The sequence below is a fragment of the Cryptotermes secundus genome, unplaced genomic scaffold (genome assembly GCF_002891405.2).
Source record: "Cryptotermes secundus unplaced genomic scaffold, Csec_1.0 scaffold1758, whole genome shotgun sequence".
In the NCBI taxonomy this organism is placed as follows: domain Eukaryota; kingdom Metazoa; phylum Arthropoda; class Insecta; order Blattodea; family Kalotermitidae; genus Cryptotermes; species Cryptotermes secundus.
This window is the reverse complement of record NW_019739987.1, coordinates 11,823-32,304: the sequence shown is the minus strand read 5'-3', so window position 1 is coordinate 32,304 and position 20,482 is coordinate 11,823. Positions and strand designations below refer to the sequence as shown.

Sequence of the window (20,482 nt, the reverse complement as noted above, 5' to 3'; positions counted from 1 at the left end):
TAACCGAACAGTAATTCTAAACATTAATGTGTCCAATGAAGAGATTAGTATTAGTGGTGTTGAAACTTGAGTTCCACTACCACTGGGCTAACTTAACGACGGTGCTGGTGATGTGTCAAATAGCGTGGCCTAATTAGCGGTGCTGAAACTGTGGATTAATAACAGGTGCAATAACGATGAATTTCCCGTGCCCAAGCACTACATCATGAAGGTATATAGCAGCAGCGTCAGGACCGAAGCATTATTAATTGATACAATGGATGAAGACAAGTTGTCAGATTCATACTTTCTTTCGGTGTCGACTGCGGGAGATTGGATGCCATGTCCTTGCCGGGAATCGAACTCCTGCAGTTCAGGCAGTAGCGAGTCACTTTACCGAGCTAATCCGTCTCAGAGAATTAAGACGATGATAAATAAAAATAATTATAATCTTTATACAACAGCAGCAGCAGCAACACCATCACCAGCACCACCAACAATAACAACGAGAACTGACGAAAAATTCCTAAGAAACGAAAATGAAAGTAGAGCGAAGTTTCATTGAAGTAAAATTAAACATGGAGACGGACGGTCAGATCTGTACATTTTGACCGAGGAACGCATAAAAACTGATCGACATTCGTCTAAACGTTTGAAAGGGGGCTGTAAATCATCACATATCTCTCATATTATCAGCTGGTTGGGTGTGTCAAGCGAATTGTTGTATCCTACGCACCACGCATCCAACTCATACTACAACTTCCGCCACGGAGAAATAAAGCTTAACAAGGAAGTGCATGGAGCCCGCCCACATCACGGTGCTGCATCAAAACCCAATTATTCCTGGCAAAGTCACGTGCTCCGCACGCACCAAGGAACGTCCCGGCTTTTAATGAACGCGTCGCCTGTCAGACGTAATTAAAACAGTGGAGAAATGTCAAACCAGCGCAGAGACTAGAGTGCCTTGCCACTACAACAATTTGCTAAGAGTACGATCATAGATTGTTGTCTTCCTCAGGAATACAACAGCAATGCTTTGCAACTAGTACTACTTGCCCAGAGAACTGTCACACATTGTTGTAACATCCTCTGGAATATAACGGAACCAGCTACAACGAAAACAAGAAGGGGACATTTCCTCTCATATCTGCATTGTTCCATTGTTAACAATCATTCCACATCTCGTTCGACGCTACATAAGGAATCATAATCATCTGAAGCATGAATTGTATCTAAATAATATTTAAAAATTCAGTTCGTAGTTCGTATCTCACCAGTCGTTTAATGCTGTGTAGGGAAATAACTGCTGCTTATTCTACAAATCATATAAAACGCATAAATACACTCTGTTGCCAAAATGCAGGGATTTTAATGTTCAACCAGGTGGTCGGAGTTCGAGTCCCGGCGGTATGGGTAAGAATTTTCTCTTCTCCACGTAGTCTTGACTGGCACTGTGGCCCACCCAGCCTCCTAACAAATACGTACCGGGGGCTCTTTCCCCGGGGTTAAAGCGGCAGGGGAGTGAAGCTGACCACTCACCTCCAACTAGTGCTGAGGTCAACAAAATATGTGGATGTATACATCCATTCCCCCATACGCCTTCATGGCGTCGTGCTTAAATAGTTAAGCACAGGGACAACTTACCATTACCTTTAATTAAGCACTACACCATAAAGGCGTATGGGGGAGTGGATGCATAGATCCAACGTTCAATCAGAGACAGATTCAAACAGCAAAACCTTTGGCTAGATGCGCGCGCGCAAGGGAACAGACTGCTATCTGCTGGGCCCTGTCTTCAATATTTAATTTCTGCACAAAGCTTTTCCTAAATGAAAGTTACTCTGCATAGGCCTGCGGTTACCAGTGTGCTGCCTAAAAGGAATAAACGAACAAGTTGCAGCACGTACTAGGTGTGATGCGGAGCGTTCGAAAACCGGGATCTAGAGTTCGAATCCCGCATACTTTTGCGAGTTTTCGTGTCAAGTCTTGCGACAGCAGAGACACTCAGTAGGACTGAAGCTCCAGCTAAGGAATTATATCGCTTGTCTACATAATAATTAAGAAACCCTCTACAATATAAGCGGTCCTAGCATGAAGAGAGCTCTAGTGTCAATGATTAAAAAACACAAACATACTGCAATAAAATAAAGGCTGGAAAACGATGGGAAAGTAAAATTACATCTTCAAAATCGTATGAGTAAAACTGCATGGGCACCTAAAATTCTTCGGCAAATAAGATTATTTTCTGCATAAAATTCATTTACAAATTAATATAAAGTGATAAATACGCCAGTCATTTGCCAGTTTATAATTTATGGTCAGGAAACAACAAGCTAATTCGAAGTTCTTTTCTCAAAGTACAGTCATACGCTGATTTCTCAGTTCCTTGGGCTTCCACGCGGTCCTACATTCGTAACAGGGTCTTTAGCTGACTGGGCTTCCAGCAAGTTCTAGATTCGAGATTCAGATGGTGTTTGAACCTGTCACATAGTTGTCGATAATTAACTTCACAACGATTGGCATTATTTTAATCATAGCAAATGCTCGGACTTTTTCGTGTGCTACGTGTGCCTAATTTTTAAAGAAACATGAAAATGGCAAAATTCAGCTCAAAATCCCAGACTCTCAGAATCTAAAATCAGAGAGATATGCCAGTCAAAAGCTATATGTAGTGGCCGGTTTGCAGTTCCAAACAAGAAGTATAGGAATAGGGCCGTCCTTTTCAGAAACAACAGCAGTTCGCGCCTTCAGTTCCTACTGCTCTTGACAATTCCTATGAAAACGTCAAGTAATTTAGTAACTGAAATGCACCGCCACTGCTAACGAGGTTAGGCACTATTTTCTCATGACAGAGCCCCCGGTTCACTCCCGGGCGACTTCGTGTGAGGTTCGTGGTGGACGAACGACACTGGAGCAGATTTTTCTGAATTCACTTGAGCTTCTCCCTGCTGGTCACCATTCCTTTGCTTCCTCAGATTAATCTATAATAGTCCCCTGGGGTACGCGACAGCCCTGATCAGGTAACACATAACATCCCCGGTCAATTTAATTGGGGGCTTCATCTGTGACCCTGCATTTTGTTTGTTATAGGATGCTTTCTTATTTTAACACGAAAGAAAGATCTGGTGATAAATTAAATATTTTTTCTTATCGCGTTCTTCGAAATTCCTCCCAAAACGATTTTTTCCGTAACGTATTCTATGGAGGACCGCGCCTAGCGAAACAAAGAAAGAATCCTGAAAGCCCTTTTTCTAGTGCTGATTTCTCAGTTCACAACATTAACCAACCAATATTTCGAGTCTATACGTGGCAGTTACATTCAAGAATTTGACAGTGATAGTTCAATGCAGTCCGAAGTGTTTCCGAGGAATATTAAACCACAATCAGGCACTCATCTTATGGAAGACAATGAAAATTCCAGCACCATCTTTCAAACGAGTGACGAGTTTAATGTTGCAGCAACAGACGGTCGCGTCATCTCTCGAGCAACACGTGAAAAGTCTGCAGCAATCAGCTTTACCGCATGGCAGAATGAGAATATTTTGAATGAACCGCATGTCAGAGAACATCGCAATAAAATGTGTCGTAGTTGAAAGGGGATAAAATAACTGTATTCTTACTTGCACGAACTGAACACAGTTTACAAATACACCGAAATCCGCGGCGGCCAGGGTTCGATCCCAGGTCAGCTCATGCAGGAATTTTGGTGGGAAAACTGGAAATGATACACGTTTTCTCCGAGGGCTACGGTTTCATTCCACCAACTGCTCCATATTCATTAATCACTCTATCATCGGTGCTATACAGTCTCGATCCTAACAGAGTCGTTATCTACCAAAATATACAGTAATACAACACTGTAACTCAAGGAGGAAAGATGCCATGGAGGAAAGCTGAGAAAGTGTACACACCAACGGATGAAGCATTAACTTGCATTACTGAGGAACAAATAATATTTTATGGCAGATGTTTTTATTTTAAGGAAATTTCATAAAAATGGAAATTGTAGTCTTACCCAATATGCTGGTAAAGAGTGCGCAGTAATTAAGTGACGTGAATTTGCACTACTCTTTAAGCTTTGGGACAGTCATATGTAAAATGGCCTTATTCCTACACTGTGCGAGCTTCCTATCCACCATTATTTACATGTGTGACATTGTATACAGTCTTACTCTGGCAGATGTTGGTATTCTTCTTCACAGATTTGGCTCATGGCATTGGTCAGAGGAACAAGTCCCCACCCCAGTCCCATATTATTTTGCAACTTTAAAAGGCATCTCAATCCTGCATGTAGGCCGATTTGAAGCGTTAAAAAAAAGCCACAGTCCAAAGAATGAAGCTTGCGTGACCAATGAGGAGAACGTGTCATGTTTTGAACGTGAAAGGTCATTTAATTTTTTGTGGGGGAATGCATAAATTTCATCTATGGAACAATATTACCTAATATGGAATACCACTATTATAAACAAAAATTTATTCTCCCCCTATGGAACTTTGCACTATTTCAGACTGCAAAAAAACATCCTGGTAATGTTTGCAATCACCTTGTTTGCAAAAATAACAAAAAAAAAAAACCAAGCATTACATATGGCACCAATACACATATTAAACTTCTTCAATGTGGACAATCACACCACTAAGCATCAAGCAAAGGCACAAAACTGAACTAAGGGATCACTACTGGACTTCAAGCATTTCCACTCATGTGTTCCCCCGGTGGTTCATCACAGTCCTGTCACTTATCGTGGTTCTATACATTATGACCATATTCTGTATACAGCACCTTTCCTTCAAAATTTCAATAACACCACCATTCTTATTAGTGTTCTCAAAGTGTTATGATGCACAATGAGCTGGCTTACCACCACTACAGCATCAGTTTGAAATCAGGTCAGTTCATGTGGGATTTGTGGTGGGAAAAATGACACTGGCACACACTTGAAGCAACAGCCAAAAGAAGTGATTACAGAAAGCTGTACGGTACTCAGCTGAACTGTCAAGAAAGTCAGTATAAACTTCTCAGACATCTGAGAACAGGTAAATGCTAACGCACCCCTTTAATTTCAGAACAAGCCCAATAACATTAATTTACATATACATATGTATATAAAATAAAAAAAAAATCAAACTTCTGGTGCAAATATAAGGTCAGAACACATAGTAATGGAATATTATATTCATAGATTCAATTTGCCAGACAATTCAATATATGCAGACTCCGTAAAAACAAAGGACCACTGAAATACCTACCTTAAACAGGTACATAATTCAAATGAACCTTTAAGAAAAATGCTTACCATAACACTGAATTTACATACTAATAATAATGAAAGTCTAAGCAGAGGTTTCGGTTAGCTCAACTATGACTACAGGCCATGGCATTCAAATCTGGATACAATTTGAAACCTGCACACTGCCCCACCCCAAACAAAGAAGTAAATAAAATTTAAGCAATTAAATTTGAGACTGCTCTGGTTCCTTATTCATGCAGGAGGCAAATTATTACATTCTAAGATCCATAAGCTAATTACTTCTATCTGGCATAAGGAAAAATTGCCTGATCAGTGGAAGGAATCTATTATTGTAAGAGTTCACAAGAAGGATGATAAAACTGACTTTAGTAATTATTAGGGGATCTCACTGCTATCAACTTCATACAAAATTTTGTCCAATACTCTTCTCAAAAGATTAAGTCCATACATAGATGAAATTATTGGGAATCATCAGTGTGGGTTTCGACGTAACAGATCCACTATGGATCAGGTCTTGTGCATTCGTCAGATATTGGAGAAAAAATTGGAGTACAATGAGACAGCATATCAGTTACTCATAGACTTCTAGAAAGCCTATGATTCAGTTAAGAGGGAAGTAGTGTACAATATTCTGATAGAGTCTTGGATAACTATGAAAATAGTTAGGCTGACTAAAATGTGTTTAAACAAAACTTATAGTAAAGTCCGTATAGGTAAACATTTGCCTGATAAATTTCCTATCCAAAAGGGTCTAAAACAAGGAGATGCTTTATCGCCACTCCTTTCCAACTTTGCTTTAGAATATGCCATTAGGAAGGTTCAGTAAAACCAGGCGGGACTAAAATTAAATGGGACACATCAGCTGTTGGTCTATGCCAATGATGTGAATATACCAGGGTGATAACATAGATACCATAAAGAAAAACACACAAACTTGAATTGATGCAAGTAAGGAGGCTGGTCTAGAAGTAAACACAGAGAAAACTAAGTATAAGTTGCTGTCTCGTCACCAAAATACAGGGCAAAATCATGACATAATGATAAGAAACAGATGTTTTGAAAATGTGGCACAGTTCAAATACTTGGGAATGATGATAACAAATCATTCAGGAGGAAATTAAGAGGCGATTGAACTCGGATAATGCTTGCTACCATTCAGTCCAGAACCTTTAGTCATATCCTCGGCTGTCCAAAAACATAAAAATTAGAATATACAAAACTATAATTTTGTTTGTGGTTCTGTATGGGTGTGAAACTCGGGCTCTGACATTAAGGGAGGCACACAGACTATAATTTTGTTTGTGGTTCTGTATGGGTGTGAAACTCGGGCTCTGACATTAAGGGAGGCACACAGACTGAGGGTATTTGAAAACAGGGTCTTGAGGAGAATATTTGGACCAAAGAGGGATGAAGTGACAGGAGGTTCGAGAAAACTACATAATGAGGAGCTTCATAATTTGTACTCTTCTCCAAGTACAATTAGAATGATCAAGTCGAGGAGGATGAGGTGGGCATGGCATGTAGCATGAATGTGGAAATTTTTTAAACATGATAATATTTCATGACAAAGCCATGTTTCATCTCAGTGGACATGCAATTTGTCATAATTGCTGAATATGGGGAGCAGAAAATCCACATGTGATTCAGAACACATTTATGGTAGCCGCAAGGTGAATATCTGGTGAGGATTAATGAGTGATCATATCCTCACACCATTTTTCTTTTTGAAAGACATAATTAATGGACTAGTTTACATGGACATATCAGAAAGCTCTTTCTTCAGCCAGAAGAAAATGACCAACACAAAAAAAACATATAATTTTCCAGCAAGATGACACACTGCTACATTTCTCAAGACATGTCATGGAAGATGGATTGGCAGGGGTGGTTCAATTCTGTGGCCACCTTGTAGCCCTGATTTGACACAGTTTGACTTTTCTTTCTGGGGCTATGTAAAGCATTATAATTATATGGGCAACATCCGAATCAAATGATTCAGATCTAATACTGAATGGGATAAGTAATACATCTCAGAGCATTGTGAAAAATGTGGCTAATGGTATAAATTGTGATTACCAAGAAAAAAAGGGTCTAGTACAGAATATTCTTGTTCTCACCTCAATTCTTGAAATTTTTCCAAATTCTTGTCTCGATTGAGAAAGTCGTTACTGCATATTCTTAACACATAGTAGCAAACAATATTTTTATAAATCCCTGCATAAATTTATGCCCATGGTTTTGATAAAATAGTGAAAAAATATATGAATTATAGAACAAAATATGGTACAGAGGATAGTGATAACTACATAATACAATCACCTTTGTTAGTCCCAATTAAAAAGATATGTGAATATAATTTCTTCTGTACTCACTGCTTCCTCTATTTGACTGCTGCTGCTGCTGCTGTTGCTGCTGGTGATGTGGCTGATACTGATGCTGCTGCAGGAGACCAGCAAGTCTTGTCAAGGCCTGTAGTCCTTGGTTAATCACAGGAGGAACACTGCTGTATATGCCTGCTCCAGCTCTCACATTTGTGTGATGCCTGATAACAAAAGAAGCAAATCACTGATATTACATTGGAATTGACTAATTACTCAGTTTGTGGCTAATGATTCTAATTACAGTCTTAGAAATACTCCCTACAGCAGAGAGACCACAAGGCAAAGAAATCCATTTCTGACACACAAATTCCCACAGTGCAGATAACACTGTTTTGGATTTGAGGTTCTCACAGAGATCACTATGAAGAATACAGTCTTTCGGGTTGTAACGCCATGTAGTTTGTAGAAAGCCTGGCACTTCATAGGAACATTTTGCCTCTATTTTCAGGGTAAAAGCAAGAAGCCAGCAGAAGTAAGCAGCAAGCTAAGAACCCAGAAAACTATACTTTTCAGACAACAGTGGTCTGTGAATATAAAGTAATTTTCATACTAAGAAATCACTTCCATAGCTTTGCAATATTCAACTCAAAAATGTAATTCATTTCCTACCATTAAGAAAGGACATTTTACAAATTTGGAAAACTGTAAAATTCATTTTCTGCTGCATGGTTACATTTATTTACTACACCCTGATCAATGAAATACTTTAACTTGCTAAAAAATCCAAATACAACACATAAATTAGTAATAATGAAGAATACTGATATGCAAATGTGCATTTATCTGAATTTATGAAATAACTTGTGATCAAAACAACAGTTTTGGTCTTTTTTCCAAATACAATGTAGGATATATCTCCTTTCAATGACCACCTGCAACTGCTACCATGTACACATTCTGCCTTCCCTGTCATCTCTCATCCATTTTCTTTATATTCTAGTGCAACTTTGTCTCCCGTTCATCACCAAAACTACTGAGATAATTGGAAAAATTGTTCAAAGGGAAGCGTAAGGAATAAACTTTCAAGACAACAGCCTAACTTATGAAATTTGTCAAATAAATTTTCAGCAGTCATTTTGTAATCATGAACCATTAAAAGAAAGGGACCTGAAAAATTAACAGCTGGAGTGAGGCTTCTGCATGAAGGAGCATGACTTCGCTCTTCAGCCCAGACAGCACCCTGGCTGCAAGAGCAGAAGTGGGAAGTCCTGCAGCATCCACCTCATAGTCCTGATCCAGTGCCATCAGATGTCTACTGCTTGGGGCCATTTAAGAATTTTTATCAGGAAAAAACATCTGAGGACTCAAATGTACTGAAAAAAAACAGTTGTGCAATACTTCACATCCCTTGGAAAGGAACACTACCATGATGGAATGCTTAACTCGTAAAATGATGGGATACATGTCTGAATGCTAATGGTGACTACGTGGAAAAATAAACAATAGTATGTAGTGTTTCTTGACTTCATTAAAAATTTTTTCTGCAATAAATAGTTGATGTAATTTGGTGCTGTACCTTTAAATTTGAACTGCCCTTGTAACATAATTTGAAGTCATGTCCATCCATCTGTCCATGAGACCATATTTTTACCTCCAAAACCATGTGATAGATTTCAATGAAATTTCATACTGTGCACTTCACTTGAAGTTATAAACAAAATTAATTTTGGTTTGAAATGGTCAGTTAAAACCACTACTTCACACACAAAAAAACGTAAAGCTGTCCTTGTAACAGGCCTCAGAGGCCCATGGGGTTGTGAGACGTTCAGGGTCCCACATTATCTAGACAATCTGCTCAAAGATGACAATAGGGTTGTCAGCCTTATGCGCCGGCCGCACTTTATTCCCAGGAAAATTCCTGGTACTCATTTCTGATAGAGGCTGAGTCAACCCCAGGGCCATAGTGCAACTGTCAGGATTAGGTCAATTGAAAAAAATTCAATAATCTCCTCAGGACTTAAATCCGCGACCTTCTGGCTTGTAGCATAGTGGCTCAACCAACTACGCTACCGTGTGCCCCACTACTACACACAAAGCTTCTCAAAAATTGTTTATCAGCAAGAAACTGGAACATGCGATAAAAATACAGATATCACTACAATCTGTAACTTCTATTTTAAAAATATTTATTAGTACTGTGTATATTCAAACAAATACAAAACAAAATATTTTATGACTCTGTACTCTTCACTGGTGAAGCTGGGATAATTCATTTAATGTAGGAATTAGGATTCAATTGCTCACAGGGACAAAAGCTCTTTTTTCTTCTCCCTAGCACCTAGACCAGCTATGGGGACCACCCAAACTCCTATCCCATGTGTACTGGGGGCTGTGTCCCCAGGGTTAACCAGCAGGGAAGTGAAGCTGACCACTCACCTCCATCTAGTGCTGAGGTTTAAGAATGCTGGCATTCTATATCCAATCCCCATATGTCTTCATCCAATGTGCATAATTAAGTACAAGGATAATTTTTGGTGACTGACTTTGTAAACATCAGAATTTATGACTCCATTGAGAACAGTGTCTGCATTGTTGGTTTATATTATATTTGTGTATGCAATAAATGAATATTGTGACCAAGAACGGTTAAAATCCTGCCCCCAAAATAAATCATGTAAGATTTGTGAACTTAAAACTGAAGTACACTTCTTCATTCTTGTTTCATGTATCCTGTTGAATATTATGAAAGTTCTACATTCAGTATTAGACATTTAATACTTCCTATTTATTCCAAAGAAGTTGTATTTTCTTTTAAAATTTACATTCACTTACTTACCCAAGCATCCTGTGCCCTGCATCACCCAGTGAGGCCCTCTGTGTTGCTGGTGCCATCCCAATTTGAGGCCTCCATCTCCTGTTCTGAGATGGACTCAAGTCTTGTGGCTTCAGCACTCTTGGTGGCTCTCTTTAAATAAAACAGAGAATGGAATAACTGTTATTCATAAATGGGATATGTAGGTACACAATGCTTAAATGGCAAACGCCTTCCAAGGTGAAAAATAACTTTCAATGGCAGAAGAAAACCTGATCTTATTAGGCATACTGCTAGCTAACCTTTTATAAAAGAAATTTATTTTTTTGAAGGAGCAGGCAGGGTAGTTCATGATTTTTTATCCAGATATCTGAAGTAGGTGAAGTAAAAAAAATAGAGCAAGTCAGTAATAGAGATTGTGAAAAATTAGCAGCATTTAAAAAAAATAGTATTTATATAAATTTCATTACCTGGCTCCTTTCAGACGAACTGCTGGAAATATAAATGTATCATCATACTTAGGGTCCCGGAATCTGACACTGCAAAGTAAATAAATAAATAAATAAATATTTATGATGGTATGGAAATTGAACACAAATACACCTACAGATACAAATATAGACCAGATGGGAAACATACTTGGTCCTGTATTTTGAACAAGATGAGTCAGTATTGTTTTAAATTCTGACACCTAGAGACCTCCCCCAGCTAGTGCTGAGGTCAAGAAAATGTGGATCTACCCATCCACTCCCCCATACATCTTCATGGTGTAGTGCTTAATTAGATAATCACAGGGACAACTTTACATTTTACCTAGAGATCTCAAGGATCTATTTCTTTAGTTATTAGTAGTGCTGATCATTTGGGTTCTGCTAGCAGTGAATTTGTCAGAGGGTGAGTAAATTAGTTAGTTAGTTAATATTTGTTCACTTAAAAAAAGTTAAAATTATACCATCACACTGAATCTATCATCTTAGTTTCTCCTGCTGTCTATAGCAGTTTATTATCAGTTGTGATGTAAAGGAGTTATATTAAGAGCACCATTTTCAATGCTTTTAGTTCCCTGCTTTTATTCTTTTATTAAGAAAGCTAAGTCTATGGTATCAACATGCCCATGTGTCCATCCATCTGTGTGTTGGTCACTCATAACATCAGAAGCAATGATACATTTTAGTGAAACATGGCATAACCATCACACCATCTGGGGAAAACATGAAACTCATATTACTGTGATGCTTTTGTTCAATGTAAAACAGTGGTTGGGTGAAACATATACATATACACACGTGGTATGTTAAAAAATTATTGAACCTTCTTTTTTCCCGCATAAACCAATGAAGCGTGGGAGACTCCCTTCGGTGGAGATGTGGAGGGGACATTCATGCGCAGTCTTGAATTTTTTCCTGCCCACAGAAAGTGTCAGTCGCTGGCAGTCGGCCTATGAGTGAGGACGTGTAGTGAGCGCTCGTTGGATTCCAGTAAGTTGTAAAATAATGGAACAACATGAGCAGTGATATTGTATCAAATTTTGCCAAAAGCTTGGCGATACCCAAGTGGAAACAATTCGCAAGGTTCAACAGGCTTTCGGGGACGATGCCATGAGCAACTCACGGATAAAGGAGTGGTACAACCACTTCAATGATAGCCACACATCAGTGGACAGCGAACCGCATACCCTCAACTAGCCGAAATGAGAATGTCATTGAGCAAGTGTGGACTTTGGTCATGGAGGACTGTCGTATCACAGTCCGAGAACAAGATAGGGGTAAGCATTGGATCGGTACATTCAATTTTGACCGAAGATTTGGGCATGAGGAGTGTCCACGAAATTCGTACTGAAACTACTAACAATGGAGCAGAAGCAACACCGTCTGGAAATTGCACAGGACATGCTAGACAAAGCAAACAGTAACCCAAACTTTCTGAACACCGTGATCACAGGCAATGAGTCGTGGGTTTATGGGTACGACCCGGAAACCAAGATGCAGTTGTCACAGTGGAAACATCCAACATCCCTGAGGCCAAAAAAACCATGGCAGGTCCGCAGCAATGTCAAGGTCATGTTGGCCATTTTCTTCTGCTCCCATGTCGTTGTGATCCACAAGGCCAAACCATCACAAAGGAATACTACCAGGAGGTCCTTTGTCACCTTCGTGATGCTGTGTGGTGCAAACGACCAGATCTGTGGACAGCAAAAACTTGGCAGCTCCATCATGATAATGCACCCGTCCATTCTGGGCATCTGATTCAGACTTTCGTCGCCAAACACAACATCCCTGTGGTTCATCAGGCTCCCTACTCCCTCGACATGGCTCTGTGTGACTTTTGGCTATTTTCCAAGCTGAAAATGCTGCTGAACGGAACCTGATTTGAGTCAAGAGAAGACATCGTGCGGAATGCGACAGCCCAGCTGATCACCATTCCAAAAGATGCGTTCCAGAAGTGTTTCCAACAATAGCGGAAGTGCTGGGAGAAGTGTGTGCATTACCAAGGAGACTACTTTGAAGGGGATTAGGGTTTTGTACCTCCAAATCAATAAATGTATTTCTGCCGACCAAAGGTTCGATACTTTTTGAACACACCATGTATATAGCTTTGAGTGTGAAGAACTAGAAGACTGGGGTAAGTTAAACTTTTGTATGGAGATAATCATAAACATAGCATTACATTCTGAATGAAACTTCTTTTTATGCCAGCAAGTCAGAGCACAAAACATTAATGTTTATATGCTGCAGATCTTTAATGAACCATATAAAAATGGGGGAAACAATTCTGCCCAGACCTCAGAGGACAACAAATAACACCCCAATCTCCCATGCTGACAGAAGAGGCATGGAGAGACAAACCTCAGTGGTTCAAGATTTTAAATATTAAGAACATTTATAACACATTAATAACTTAAACACCATTTAACTTCAATAATTAAAATTATGCAAAAGTTCAAGCATATGTACTACAATCTATGTAATAGTAGTTCTTCAGCATGTTGTTACTGCATTCTGAAGATGTTTACAACTGACCGAAACATGTAAAGGCACTATATAAATACACACTGAATCACACTGGATGGTGTTGTCAAATCATTTTATAATAATTTGATGTTTATAAATGACAAATTTAACACTGAAAGAATTTGTACTACTGGAAATTATACACACACACACACACATGGATCAATAAATTGCATAATTATTAATTTACACTTCTTGTTATTACTGTCACAAATTTTTAAGAATCTGAAAGGAAGCAGATATCGTAAGTTATATCTAGCATTCTATTGCTACATATAAGTTTTAAAAGGATACATGAACAAATATGGCGGCACAATTTAAACTTTTAGCAATATTATATTCTACAAATATCATATTACTTTCATTTCTACATCAAGAATCAAAGTGCTTCTTCTTGACATATATAATAATTGCAGTTATCCCCAAAAGCAAGCATTGGTTATGAAGCTCAGGCAGCAAGGAGTTCAATGTCTTCATGAATTCACATTTGAAACACAAACAGTCAGCAGCATTGACTACTGAAGACTTACCAGTACACATTATTTTTGGTCAGAACTGACAGCCCCAACACTGGTGAGTGCAGAGATCTGTAATAGAAAGTGACGTGTCAACGGCACTGATTTCTTTATCATACATGAAATAATCAGTTATTACACACCCGCCTAACTATCCATCCAGCTCTAGAGTGATACTGTAACCATTCATCATAATTTGCCGGACCCTTTTGTATTAATTAAATTTATATTAAGTTAAGATCACGTAAAATACAAACAGAGATCTGGCAGATAGCCAAATTTTATACTCAGAAGTGACATAGTTCAAGTTTTGCTATGTGGACAGGAAGTAACATCTGGTAAGCGGCCTCCGTAGTCTAGAGGTAACGTTCCCACCTCATGACTCGTGGTACACGGGCTCAAACCCGGCAGAGGCCGTGGAATTTTTAAGGGTGGAAAAATTCAGGGAACAAGTCCTCCGGGAGGGACTTTAAGCCGTGGGTCCCATGTCGTAGCTTTACGGCATGTAAAAGAACCTCACATCTCCAAAGGAGGTCACTGAGCCAAATTCAAGGACGTTTCCCACCCAACAGTAGTCTCTAACGCCTCTGATAGATGGGGGAAGCATTATAGATACCGCCAAGCCAGTAGAAGCCGAACTCGCTGGCTCGGTCGGGACTGATGGTATGCACCAATATCGGTAGGGTATAGAGACTGGTAGAATATCATAGAGGGAAGCACAATGGACCAATACTGGTCTAAGTGCATGGGAAAACCCACCCTCTCCAATAACTAACTAACTAAACATCTGGTACATTTCCTGGATTTGTGGCAGTTTCAACAGAGCCGGAAAGTCTCTGAGAATTTGAGAGCTGACAGCTTGGAACAGCTACAACTCAGAGAAGTGAGAGGGCCAGAGCCTCATCCCCTGATCTTAATACATCAAGTCGCTGTCAACCTTAGTGTTAGGTCAGTAACTACCAGAATCACATAGCAAAGCAACATGATTGGAAAGTCACAAATTGAGGGAACCTCCTAAATGTTAAACTAAACCGATGGCACATGTTGGAGGAGTAATGATGTATTTATGTCTGTTTTATAGAGAATACAGATTGCAACTCCATCAACACAGATTTGCAATCTGTATTCCTTACAAAACAGATATAAGTACATCATATGATGCACCGACCAAACAATTTATTTTAAAACTATACTTCACGGGCCTCCAAACAGTTTATCATATAAAAGTCTAGAATATACCATGTCCATGGGAAAATACAAGATTGTAATGACTGACTTTGTGATACAGATTATCACTGGAATACTTTTAACCTTGCTTTACGAAATAACTCGTTTTATAATAAGTTTATATTTCATTGTAATTTTTATGCCATGTGTTTTATAATATGATAATTGTCAAGTATCCAGACTTACTGTGCAATTGCAGTTCACTAGTGTGCAAACATGATGATCGTGTATTTGACTGATGATGGCTATGAGTACCCGAAACATGTAGCAAAGCTAATTTAGCCTTGAACACTGTACTGTTGTGTTGTGACGGACTTAATAAAGAATTGTAATAACACAGAAGATTACATGAAATGAAAATCAAAACCTGATTCAGGAGGAAATTAAGAGGAGATTGAATTCGGGTAATGCTTGCTACCATTTGGTCCAAAACCTTTCATATTCTCGTCTGCTATCTAGAAACATAAAAACTAGAATATACAATATACAATACTATAATTTTTTCCTGTGGTTCTGTATGGATGTGAAACTTGGTCTCTGACATTAAGGAAGGAACATAGACTGCAGGTGTTTGAGAACAGGGTGTTGAGAATATTTGGACAGGAGAGAGATGAAATGATGGGAGGCTGGAGAAAACTGCATAACAAGGAGCTTCATAACTTGTACTCTTCTCCAAGTATAATTAGAATGGTGAAGTCAATCAGGATAAGATAAGCAGGGCATGGGGCAAGAATGGGGGAGAAGATGAATGCATATAGGATATTGGTGGGATAGCCATAAGGAAAGATCTAAAAGTTTATGATAATGGTACATTAGTACAAATATTATATTTATGGACATAATCCATTATCCTGTCTTTATCTAAAAATACCTTCCTGTTTATTTTTCAGAACACAACGTTTCAGAGACTGGATTCTGTCTGTCTTCAGGTAAAACACAATGGATAATGTCCAGAAACATACAATTTGTACAGAAGAAAAGAGACTAATAGGAAGAGCGAGATGTAGGTGGGTGGACAATGTTTAAATGGATCTTAGAGAGATAGGATAGGGTGGTATGGACTGAATCGATCTGGCTAAGGATAGGGTCCAGGGGAGGGCTCCTGTGAACATGGTAATGAACCTTTGTGTTCCATAAAATGCTGGGAAGTCTTTGAATGGCTGCACAATTGGTGGCTTCTCAAGAAGGGCTCAGCTCTACGAAATGAGTTAATTCGTTATGGTATGATCTAATGCCAAAATACCTAATTAAATCATAAACATTAATTATACAAAGATCCTCCACAAACTTAACAATACGTGTACTGTGATAAGCACGGAAATGCTATGAAATATTCAACTGCAGAGGACCATAAGAAAATCTTGTAGCTAGGGCACAAAATGAGAAAGACTCAATAAACTATGATGCAAAGAGTCACAGACACCTGTATAGCTTACTGATGCAAATGATGTGATGTCAGCCTGTGTATTATCATGTATTTTAGGGATTATTAACCTACACTAATTCTGTGAGAACAGCACCTTGATATAGAAAAATCAGACGAATCTAACACCAGACATGTGAGTGAAACAGACACATCTTATTTTGATTTCTTACCTTATGACAGATTCATACATGAGTGTTTTGCATATAATAATAGACAAATAATAGACATGAAACTTTTGCGGTATTATCTATGGCTTACTTGCTTTAAGACATATTTTTGTTTTCTTTCTTAACCATTGACAGTTTTTGAGAAATATGTGCTTTTTGGGTATGATGACACATTCTCTCTGATGGACCAGTAACAACACCCAGAACCTTCATTCCCTTCCACTTCCATTTTGATCATCATTACTTCCTTCCCCTCCAGCTCAGCACAGGGCCATTTGCATCTCCATTTGACCTGTTATTTTATCCAGAGTTTGCACCACATGGTACACAGGCTCCAGAATTGGCTTATGTCCCAGAGAAAGAAATAGAGTTCTACCAGCAAGCAGGTTGAAGTTGTTAAATTATGAAATGGCTGGTGTTTGAAATTATGCTCAGATTTAACCATTACCAACTGCCAGAGCTGCTCTGGTTATCCTTCGATTATGTGCATGACCATGTACACTCTTAGTACATTTCTGTATTCTTCAGATTCACTGTGTTTTTATTTCACATCGGTAATTGGACTTTCTGTGATGAAGGCTTGCAAAACATAGTTGATGTTCAAAGCCTTGCAAGTAATTATGCATATAGTGATGAGTATACCCACTGATAGGCAACAGGTCAGTAACCACATTCCTGTGAAGCATATGTGCTCAACAATATAACGACATCTACTGCTAGGTAACAGACCAGAGAACACACATTGTTGCCAACAAAGGACAGTGTTTTCTGCGAGGCCTGTGCCGAGTAGACATAAGACAGCAGTCAGAAGACTGACTGTCAGTTGCAATGTGACTTTGACTTGAGATGGGATGGAGTAGAAGACAGTAGTTGAGAGGAACTGAGTTCAATCTTCAGAACTGGCAGCTGCGGGATAATGGCAAGAAGACTTGCAATGTGAGTTGCAGCTACAGTGAGACTGTTAGAAATGCACTGCCAGGAGACAAATAGTACAGACTCAAAAACCTAGTGCATGTGGAATGATGAATTAGAGTGGGTAAATCAGTAATGGCCTGTGGTCCCACAATGCGTATAAGGTGCAATAAATCCAATCATCCGATCCAGAACCCTGTCTGTAAGTCACACCTACATGTGACAATATTGTATGCAGCTCTTACAGGCCCTAACAGCTATATTTTGATCATGTGAATATGCACATATATTTATACATAATTATAAGTGTCCTTTATTCTGTAGTACAACCATCATGTTCTCTTGGTAAACTCAGTTGAAGAGTTAAGGTAAGAAGGGGGGCAAATGGGTTTAGTTTACAACAGACTAAAGCAGTGAGCATTCAAGGACCAAAGCATCGTGACCTTCTATGTACAGTGCATATACTTTTTAGGATTACTCTTGCAGTTGTGAAGCACAGCACTTCGCTTAATGAGTACTTCTGATATTCATTTGATTCCAAGAAACTGAGTTCCAGTAACAATTCAGTTAAAACTTCAAAGTAATATAGGAAGTTGAGCAGGCAAGGGTAACCTTGTGTACGACTTGACTGTGCGTATGTGCAATTACAGAGCTCTCCTTATCACTTTAATTAACCTCACTTCTCTGTTAATATAAAATCTGCTACACTCACCCTCCAGGAACCACACAGTCTTCTGCAAGAAGAACAGTACCTTGCATTCCATCAATGCTTACATTCACTTCATCAGTGAGGTCAATTTCATTTTCATATAAGCCCTTAATGAAGTCATAGCCAGAATTCTTCAATGTCACATACAATCTGTCATCTCCCCTTACATTGCGTTTTTCTGTAAATGAACAATGAAGCAGTTCATTAAAAAAAATATCGCTTACATACATTCTGCATACACATACAATTTTAAGATCTCGTTATATTTTATTTAAAAACTGAATGCTTGAAAGCATAAATATTTTCATTTTATGAGGACAAGGTATGTATAGAAGTAGGAGACTGAAAAAGAGGAAGTATTTTAATTCTGGGGATGAAGAAATAACTCTGCTTAGTGAAGACAAAATCAACACTATTATATTCTTGTTTTGTATAAACCTCAGTTTGTACTTACTTTCTCCAGGGGTTAAGACTTCGTAGTATGGCTCTAATGCCTTGAATAATCTCTTCTCTTCAACAAATGGTAACAAAGCTACACCTTGCCATGCAAACTTCTTTCCATTTAAGTCTATTTTAAAATCTTCTGGGTAAAAATCAATGATTGGAGACTCCTGAAATAAAACAAACAGTGAATGTGATATTATCAATAGTGCAGCTTAATAACAGCGAAATATTATTTTCCCACGAGATGCTGATTTTTCCACAAATAATCCCAGCCCCCACTCTTGAAAGATGATACAAAACGGAAACATTTCATTTTCAAGGCTTCTTGTTTATTATCTTGGATATATAGTTTTATTTTGTAGGCAAAATTAAATTTTTATGAATGAATTTGAAATTTCTTTCACAGCAAATTAGTGTTTAGCGATTAGAGGTTGGGCACAGGATACTCGTTACTGCATATGGGTTTGTTACACTCACCGGATCACTCATGAGTTTTGCCCATGGTGCTGGTACATGAGAGCTGCTAGCTGCTGGGAACACACCCATCAGCTGCTCCAACGGACGAAACTGCAACAATTCCACCACAGAGTTAAATCACATCTTAGCATTCTAATTACCAACAATATCCATAAAACATTTCATACATACTGGTTTGGTTCCTTTCTCAAATTCAGTTGATAACTCAGCAATATTCAAAAAATCTGATGCAAAAGGAGCATAATGGTATGGAAAGTACCATTTCCATGATGCACAGCCCTGTAAAGATAAAAAAGTTAAAAGTTACATAATTTACATTCTACAGATTGATATATTGGGTTTTTGGACTTTATCCATCGTCCTGGTTTTTAAGATAACTAATAAAAATAAAAAATAAAAACACGACGTTTCGGAAACTGGATCTGTTTCCGTCCTCAGGTGAAGGAAAACACCTATTCCGTTAGAAAGAGCCTCAATCACTGGAGCAGTGATTGAGGCTAGCTCTTTCTAATGGACCCAACAGAATATGTGTTTTCCTTCACCTGAGGATGGAAACAGATCCAGTTTCCGAAACGTCGTGTTTTTGTTATCTTAAAAACTAGGACGATGGATAAAGTCCAGAAACCCAATATATCAGTGTGTTATACACCATCGTCAGAATCCTATAGTAACTACTCTAGAGATTGAGTAAAGACAAAGCATTGGGTAAGCCAAAAATGCACCACAGAACATGCAAGAAATGTATACTACATTTTTGTTAGTAAACCTCAAGAGAATAGACGACTTAGGAAACACAGGCACAGGTGGAAGAACAATGCTGAAATCAAGATCAATAATAATATCATTGAACCTTTTGCTCTGTTCTGCTTATAAGCATTACATCTGTTCCTTTCAACTTTTGATCGATATTCCTATGCTGATAAAGTAACTTCGGAATTTGATTTTTAGGCACTCCTTCCAAGTGTTCTAGCTATTTATTTTAATAGTTTTATTACATGGTGCATTCCATATACAGGGTGTCCCAGGAGGAATGTGCCAAACTTCGGGAGGGTGTTCCTTATGTTAAAGTATGCCGATATAACCCAAAACACCTATGTCCAAAGTTGAACGGTTACGGAGATAATGGCCCGAGAAGTGTCAAACTTTGACCGGGGTTACACACTTGTTGATTACAAAATACATATTAAAACTGGCAGGAATATGTGGATTCTGTAATGTTAATAATGTACG

General features: G+C 38.6%; 1 protein-coding gene across 1 annotated transcript in view; it reads right to left on the bottom strand.

Annotated features, from left to right (window-relative positions):
• The window catches only part of LOC111872271 (5'-3' exoribonuclease 2 homolog), a gene marked incomplete at its 5' end in the record, with an annotated part of 132,454 nt that overhangs the window by 104,773 nt on the left and 7,199 nt on the right, over nt 1-20,482 (bottom strand). Inside the window, 8 exon segments of the mRNA XM_023865985.2 lie at nt 7,604-7,773; nt 10,389-10,517; nt 10,835-10,903; nt 13,906-13,962; nt 18,335-18,509; nt 18,786-18,942; nt 19,253-19,342; nt 19,424-19,531. Of these exon segments, the coding sequence (XP_023721753.1) occupies nt 7,604-7,773; nt 10,389-10,517; nt 10,835-10,903; nt 13,906-13,962; nt 18,335-18,509; nt 18,786-18,942; nt 19,253-19,342; nt 19,424-19,531 (955 nt within the window).